Below are 8,865 nucleotides of genomic sequence, written 5' to 3'. Positions count from 1 at the left end.
TTTTGAAGAAGAATAAATTCCATCCATACAAAATACATTTAGTCCAGGAACTTCATAAGGATGATTATGACCGCCGTTTGCAATTTTGCAAACGAAATAATGAGTGAGCGAGCAGGGAACGATCCACAATTCCTTTTTAACATCTGTTTTTCTGATGAATGCAGTTTTTTCTTGAATGGGACGGTAAATGATCACAATTGCCGTTATTGGTCCGATTCAAACCCAATACTTTTTCACGAGGTGCTGGTGGGTTCTTTTTTTCTACCTGGTAATTTGAATGGCCAAATGTATTTGCAATTACTGGAAGACGCTATTGACCCTGCCTTGACTGATATTATTGAAAATGTTCCAGAGTATGATGAAGATCATTTGATTTTTCAACAGGACGATGCTCCCCCGCATTATGCGTTAATTGTCCGTCAGTATTTGGACCCACGTTTTCTACAGAATTGGATTGGGAGAAGAGGCAGCATTGAGTGGCCTCCACGATCACCGAATTTATCGCCCCTTGATTTCTTTTTGTGGGGATACCTAAATGAAATATGGATATCTAAATGAAATACAGCTAGCGTCGTTGGAAGATTTGCGTCAAATCACTCCGGAAATGCTTCGGAATGTGCGCGAACGTTTCGAAGAAAATCTTTATTCTTGTGTGGAAGCGGGCGGCCATCAGTTTGAAGTAAGTAAGCAACTAAACATAATTTAAATTTTAAAATGTAAATTTTTTTCAAAATATCGGGCGGAATTATAAAATTTAAAGTCTGGTGTAAAGAGCTTTCAAAAGAAATATTACTCAACCCACAATGCCATTTAAATATTTTGGGGTGATGCTTACCCTTGCTTGGGCGTGAAAGTGGCGGAGTCAATACCAGCAAAGAATGTCCCTGTCCCCCTTTAATCTAAAATCGACGGGTCTGAGCGTTTTTCTACAATCTTGACGCAGTTCCTGAAAATGGCTCTGTTTCGTTTTCATTTGGCCACCCTGTATATCTCGCTACTTGGATCATAAATGAATAATAAACGGTCTTTCGTACATATCTGTGTGTTTGAAATATATGTTATGAGAAATTTTGGTTTCTCCCGATAAGCAACTTCATGCAATATCTTTAATATCTTACAGGCGTGCTTGTAACAACACATCTGCGCCATTTTTCTGTGCTAACAGAGTTATTCTGTAATCGGATATTTTTTCTTAAACCTCGAAACCAGCCACCCCGTACACGACGGTTAGGGTGGCTGAGTGTTCTCTCAACTGGAGACTTAATATGGCGGAAAGTTTATCTGGCTCTTACCTGGAATTACTCCTTTTACTGCTGTCCTTCTTGCCAGCCTGCAGGTTGGGAAGGTCTTTCTGTCTTTTCTCTGTCTCTCTCCATATCCGCCAGTATAGGAAGCACATGACAGTGACTGGCACATAGAAAGCTGCGATCGCCGTCCCGAAGGTGATATAGTGGTTCGTTTCAATGAATTGGATGTAGCATTCGTTGTCGGGTACAGTCCGCTGGCCCTCGATGTAGGGCCAGCTGTAAATCCAAGGTGGCCAGAGTAGGAGGCTTATTCCCCAAGCGCACCTATAACAAATTTCACGTCCTTAATGTTGGGACATCATCGAGTATGATACTTTTCCAAAAGCCATTTTGTCATATTGAGTTACTAGTCTACTTTAAATTAGTATTTCATAAATTATGTAAGTAATTATAAAAGACGGTGTTGCCAAAACAGTACGTTGCCAATGGCATAAATTAAACTATTTGTGAGCGGAAAGAAAAATATTAAAAAACTAAATGCACCGTCTGAAAATCTTAATCTTGTATATGATCGTGTGTTCAAGGGCAAATTTAAAATCATTTATACTAAAAGCATACAATTTACAGAAAATTTCGACTGAGTTCAGAATATTTTTTAATTATTTTAAATATAAACTTAGGTATACTTCTAGCAATAAATTGCAGATCAGACAAGTACGAGACTACAATATATTTTGTTTTCGTTCAGTGAACATTATTAATTCTTCACAATCTTTACTTTAATTAGCAACAACTTATAGTCATTTGCTGCTGATTCATTAAGGTAGTATTCACTTGGTGATCCATCTGGAGGGTGATTGTAAAATATGTAATCAAACTTATTTGACGGAAATTAGAAGTCAAAATTGATTGTTTGAACTTAATTTACCTAGATCCCAAAATGTAACCCTAACGAGTTGAACCCCTTCAAGTTAAAAAAAAAAACTAGAAATGGAAATTTTTTCTAAACATCTGAAAATATTTTTCTCAGATTTGGCACACGACCAATGCTAATGAATAGCCATATTTTGAAGTTAATATCAATAAAATCCATTGATGGTATGGAGGTAGGGATAGCTGCTCTTTGTTTCACTTTATATTTTCTTATACTCCAGATTTTGATGGCGTGTACAGTATCTGTGGACAAACAATTCAATTCTATTATTTTTCCATCATTGCCTTTTTTTGATACGACTAGACAATTGGATTGTATTGACTATTTTAAAGGAAAAAAAAACAAGTGAGGTAAATTAAATATGTACATATTGATAACTTCCACTATAAAATTCATTGTGGGTAAAATGTACGTCCAAAATTTTAAAATAATGTAACTTGAATCTTGAATATTATTCTCAAAATGCCTGCTTCTTCACGAAGCATTTCAATGCGAAGTTCATTTACAGCATTCTGTATGCGAACCCCGATTATTTTCTAATTATCTAGTAGAATACTAAGCCATTAAGATGACTCCAAAGGTATAAATTGCAAGGATTAAGACCAGGAGGACGGGATGACCAAGCAATTGATGAATTTTGTGGGAAAATTTTGGTGCAACTGATGTATAATCAAAGAGTAGTGTGCTGTGGCACCATCGTGTATCATAGTTTGTTTTACTTCCAATGGAACTTCATTAAGAAGGTCGTTTAAATTGTTTTGTAAAAAAAGTAGATAATATCCCCCTCCTAGGCGATGCGATATAATATGACGTCCTACAAGATAATTTTATATGCGTATCCATACATTCAGATCAAATGTGTGCTGCGTGGAACTCGTACATGTCATGAGGATTTTCATCCAGATATGCACATAATGGGTAATAAAAATACCATTTCTTGTAAACGTTTTTAACAAAAGCCGGGACGCGTGGTAATTTATTTATTAGTTCTCGGAATGGATGGGCCTAAAAGTAAAATATTTCAGTCAACACTAATTTATAGAAAAGTTAAGGACTCACAAGTAGGTTTAGCGTCGCCACAAGGCCGTCCTTCGGAGAAGGCCTTATAAAATTTAACAGTATCTATTTTTGAACAAGTTCACTTAGACTGTCGGGGCCATGTGTTGAGCATCTGGTATAAAGAAAAAAATCGATATTTCAAATAACGCGCGAAATGCATTCCAAAGAACGTAGGAATTCCAAGAATAAGTTGTTAGAAGTTGTTAGAAAAAAATAATAATTGATCAAATAGATGGTTTTTAGGCGGATTTTCCAAGCTATAGGAATAGATTAAATGAGATTGACTAATGCGTCCCGTATTGCTACACGGAGTCACTAGAGGAAGGTTACTTGTAAGTCCAGTTAGTCACAGAATTATTTATACAGGGTGAGTCAAAATTCACTCCCTAGCGGCCGGATATATATTCTAAAATAAAAAATAAAACAAAAATGTAGAATACTAAAATCTCGAAAGCGGAGCCGTTTTCGAATAAATTATTAATTTTAGTTCAATAAATGCGCAAATTTCGACAGACTAATTAAGTTGGCCGGACAAAAACAAGGACTTTTAAATGACCACAACCTTCATTATTGGCATTATGAGAATCCTCATGATAAACGTTAGCGGAATCAGCAAAGACTGTAAATGTTTGGATAGGTATTTACGGGAAAAGGATCATAGGTCCATATTTTTTGCCAAGAATACTGAATGGTGAAAATTACAGTAATTTTTGCGAGAACATTTTGCCAGGTTTGATAGAAGATATTCCTCTACAACAACGTGCAACTATGTGGTTTCAGCATGAAGGTGCGCCCGCACATGCCACATTACAAGTACGTTATATTTTGAACCTAATAAATGGATTGGACGGGGTGGCCACCCACTACTTTTGGTTATGGGGATACATAAAAGAAAAGGTTTATTTTACTGTGCCTGTTGGCAGGATTCATGAAGCTGTAGCGTAAATAAATGAAGCTAATTTCTGTTCTGTTGCCAGGAGTTTTTACCACAGATTGCAGAAGTGTATTAACGAAAACGGTAATGGTTTTGAAGGTTAGCCAAAGCCAGAAGGATCTTCGTTTTTGCTATTTCTTATTTTGTATGGATTTAAATGGTGGATTTTAATGGTGTTAATATTAAACAAAAAAATTATAAATTTGAATTTTTCTTTACAAAATTTTCCGGCTCCGCTTTCGAGATTTTAGTATTCTACGTTTTTGTCTTATTTTTTATTTTAGAATATATATCCGGCCGCTGGGGAGTGAATTTTGACTCACCCTGTATAAATATAAATTTAGTCCATTAGATAACTAGTAACGTGGCATAGTTATGCCAAAGCGTCCCGATATTCAGGGTTTCCGCCAGTAAGATAAGAACAGAAACGTCTGGACCCAAGAAATGGGCGTGTCGAAGCGAGGTGTCGAATTCCGGAAAGATCTCAAAAAGAGGCAGTTTTTGCTTAGGTTCCACATTGAGCAGTCACTTAGTTTTAGCCTCGGGTTAATTTAATAATGGATAAAGTCAGTCCAAATTTTGCTATGGATCTCACATTCCCTGAATCTCGATACGCTGTTGCGTGTAAATGAGTCAATAATGTTTATTCGAGTTTGTTGTGTTACCGTTGTTTTTTTTATTGTTATTAAACCCTTCCTGGAAGTTTTGATATTTTTTTGTTCTTCCAATTTAAGTGCCACCCTATACAACTAACCACTGGATTACATTCTACATGAGCGACGTACGGTAAGTGTCTGAAATTCATTCTCTGTACGTACCTACAACATTTCTAAGTTCCCACGTATTAATTAAAGTGTAATGATAATTATTATAAACTCCCTTTCGAGAAGTTAATAGTAAACTATTTTGTCAGTTAATACCGTTATGATACTGGTCATAGCGGTAGATAGATAGATAAAGAAATAACCCCTCAGCTTCATCAGTAAACAATATAAGTTTAGAGATTTCTATTCAACATTTGCAACATTCTTCTGCAGAAAGCAAATATTCTAAGAAAGTCTTAAAGCAGTAACTCTTGTACTTTTTGAAAATGATATAACATTAACTGTTACTCTCGCAACACTTTCCAGATTACGGACTGTGACACTACATTGTAGGCGTTGAGCAGTTTTTCTTGTGAAAACAGCGAGACATTCCTCAACAATATTTAAAATCATTTCTTCACTGTCATTTGTTCGAACGTACCGGGTTCAACCAGCATCATTAAGTCTGAATTTCTCCACGTTCGATATTCATAAAACGTTTGTATGTGTGGCATACGAAGATCTAAAAAATTTTTCATTTACCAACTAACAGCATTATCTGACATAATTGAAGAAGAGGAAAAAGGGATAACAGCAATTAATATTAAATGTCAATGTTAAAAAGTCCACAGAAACAAATATCTTAAAATATCGCACAATCCGAAAAAGTTTAATTTTTAAAATAAGAATACACTGAACAATTTTTACAAGTAGATGCTAATATACCTGAAAATTGTATATATTTGTATATTTCGGTACATTATAACTTTATTTTTCTTTCACCAGACTTCTCTTAGATACATAGGTTATGCTTTTAAGTCCAACGTGACATATTTCTCACTGCAGATTTTCTCTTTGAGATGTAGATGTAGCGTACAGAGCGTAGCCTCTTGGGATTAATAATGTTAAAAATATCTGCTGTAGCTTCTTTTCTGAACCAGATATTGGTTTATTCTTGGGTCGCAGTATGAGATGTTTATCACTTACATTACCAGCCAATGCAAATGACGTTCAACCATGTCAGAAGGGTATATTAAAGATTCATTATCAAATAAAGTTGAAACAGCTAAGGATAATCAAGCGGACAGTTCCAAATATAGTTTAGAATAATCAAGAATAATGAAGCTCGAGTTCCAGCTGTGTTTGCAGTTAATCGTTTCGTATCGAGAGAATTAATATGAATTAGGTAATGCGGATAAATAAAATTTATTGAAATTTTCCACCTGGGTTAAATTTTAGTGTACACTAGTTGAAGACTTATGTATAACTCTTGACTCTAATTATAAATAAGCTTTTACTCCTCATATGAGCTAATGTTAATACAAGTTTTGGCTTTATTATGTATAATGAATGTTAAACATCTTACACATTCTACACAGATTGTCAGGTTAAAACTTGAGTGTGTTTTATTGTCTGTAATTATTTATTTGTGGTTATTTTCAGATACTTCTTTATTTGATTGGACATTTCTGCTACACTTACAGGAAAAAATAATAAATAACTTTTTGCGATAAAAGGATCAGTTAAAGGGTTGATTTTATAAATTTAGTTTTGTCTAACCAGAATATTTCTCAGTGCCAGCTGAAAATTTGATACTAGTGTCGATGTCGTTAGTAACAATTTTTCGTAATTTCGATAGTTCATATCTTCGACTGACTTAGTTTTTGACTTAAAAATTAGTTTGGTGTTTGGTATAAAACCATTTTCCATCCAGAAATTAAACATTGTCCCTTTGATACAGGGTTTCGGAAGTCTTTGTTGTTTTCATCACACCAAGCATATTCATAGGTATGCGAAGAGTGAATGTACGTCTCCTCCCTATAAACAATTGGACGACCCTATTCACGGTATTGTTTTATTCTTCTTAATACATTTAACTTTACGTCTTGGATGTCATTAACAGATAGTCGTTGGTTGGTCTTTGTTTTATGCCAAAAGAATCCTATGTTGTACAAAAGCTTACGCAAACTTTCCTTGCCGCTAGTATATTTCGCATCTTCATTCTTTAGATACGTATAAATGAAAATGTCGATTTTTCTTGAACATACCAGTTTTCGACTTTGTTTTTGTCTTTCGTTGAGATTTTTTACATTTATTATGCCAAGTATGGAACGATGAGGATTCGCGTTTTGAAATATTTTCCCCATTTTTCACAAAATTTTGCATTGTGTTTACACTAATGACAGCATTTTATGCAAATTCTGACATGAATTCTACACAATTTCACCACTTTGTGCACTTAACACTTTACATTTCACAAGTGTTTTGAATTCCATAGTACAACTCTTTCTTAGGTGGTACCGATGTTCACCGTTCGTCGTTTAAACAGAGAATGAGCTCCGGTGCTAACCTGGCAATGTTGCCACTGCGCATCTAGAATTTACGGACAAGGTGAATTTGGTTAAGCTGTACGTAGGAACATATTCAAAACATTTTCATTAATATATCTCTTTTAGGTCTCACTAATATTACAAGGTAATTTCAATAATGTTTGTTTGTTTGTTTGTTCTATTGACTCGTTATTATAAATATGTCTTTAATATGTCGATTACTTTTATGTTATGTATTCTTTCATTACATTCTCTACTTTTTGGCTGGGAAGTTCATGCCATAAAAGTTTGTTACTTTCTTTTGAATTGGAAAATGCATTTTTAAGAGATAAGTTAACTTATAATAATACATTGGAAACTGTGGCGCCAATCAAATAAATAAATTGTGGTAATTTGTATTATGCTAGTAAGCGGCAATGTGCCGCTCACAATGGAGAATGCTATTGACTGTCATAAAAACATGTGCCATGCACTCAACCAAGCAAAGCGTCAAACTCACACACGCACAATCATAATGAAACGCACGGCCAACGTCCCTCGACAAAGAACCTGGATTGTTCACCGGTACGCCGGGCCGACAAGGCAGGCATTAGGGTACCGTTAGATACGTGTTGAATAAATTGATCGATGCGCAGCTTTAGATCAGATGCAGATATGTACATATTACTGTATAATGACGCGGATAATCGGATTCCTAAAATGTGAGTTGTTGATGTTTCACCACCATCAGTAAAAATCTGTGACCTCGATCATCTTCGTTTTCGAAATGGGTATATCGTTGGAGACGATTAACCCCGGAACACATAGGACCACTGTTAATTATTTTCTGCAATCGCTTTCCTTATGACAAATAGTATTATTTTGTTAAATTTTGTAATTATAAGAAAAGAACGGTTGTGTCACTTTTTGTTTGAATAAAATCACATAAAAGAGAACCCGGCCTACAGCCGGCCCTGTACCACATTGCAGCCCCCCACAGACCATCTAGACTGGCAGTATCTAATTCCAATGCACAGGTACCAGTGAATGCAAAATCCTGGGAAGTGGAGTGTGGAAGGCAACCTGATCGCGCGCATCTTTAAGCAGATCCGGATTAAGTAATATTTTTATTACATATTATATTTCATCTTATGACAAATATTCAATTTTAAGTTTGTAATTCAGAAAATAGTATATTTTAGTGTCATATTAAATAAAACTACAAAATAATTTAAATATATTTATTGTCCTCTAAATAATATTTATTAATTTATTTAATATTTGCCTTTTCGTAGATTTTACCGAATTAAATAATTTGACTTCATGATTTATTCGTATATCGATATACTTTTCACATTCAGCCCTTACAAGTTCTATTAAATGATTACAATTGTTAGGCAAATTATCAAATTGACGTTAATGCAAATTTTCAAATATGTTCGCATTCAGAAAGTTTTTTATTACATGATAAACAATTTTATTTTTCTGTAGCCTAGGTGTTCTGCTTTCATCATTATTAAAAAAATTTATTCATTTTTCTGTTTCTTGGCATATTACTACGACATCTCGAGATGGATAC

General features: G+C 34.6%; 1 protein-coding gene across 1 annotated transcript in view; it reads right to left on the bottom strand.

Moving 5' to 3' along the window:
- Positions 1-8,865, bottom strand: part of LOC108913519 (muscarinic acetylcholine receptor DM1) — a 120,204-nt gene that overhangs the window by 54,835 nt on the left and 56,504 nt on the right. The window contains exon 3 of the mRNA XM_018719083.1: positions 1,293-1,571. Coding sequence (XP_018574599.1) covers positions 1,293-1,571 — 279 coding nt within the window. The remainder of the gene's footprint in view (positions 1-1,292; positions 1,572-8,865) is intronic.

This window comes from Anoplophora glabripennis, unplaced genomic scaffold (assembly GCF_000390285.2).
Source record: "Anoplophora glabripennis isolate ALB-LARVAE unplaced genomic scaffold, Agla_2.0 scaffold37, whole genome shotgun sequence".
Taxonomy (NCBI): domain Eukaryota; kingdom Metazoa; phylum Arthropoda; class Insecta; order Coleoptera; family Cerambycidae; genus Anoplophora; species Anoplophora glabripennis.
The sequence above is the reverse complement of the archived record's forward strand: the minus strand, read 5'-3'. Positions and strand labels throughout refer to the sequence as shown.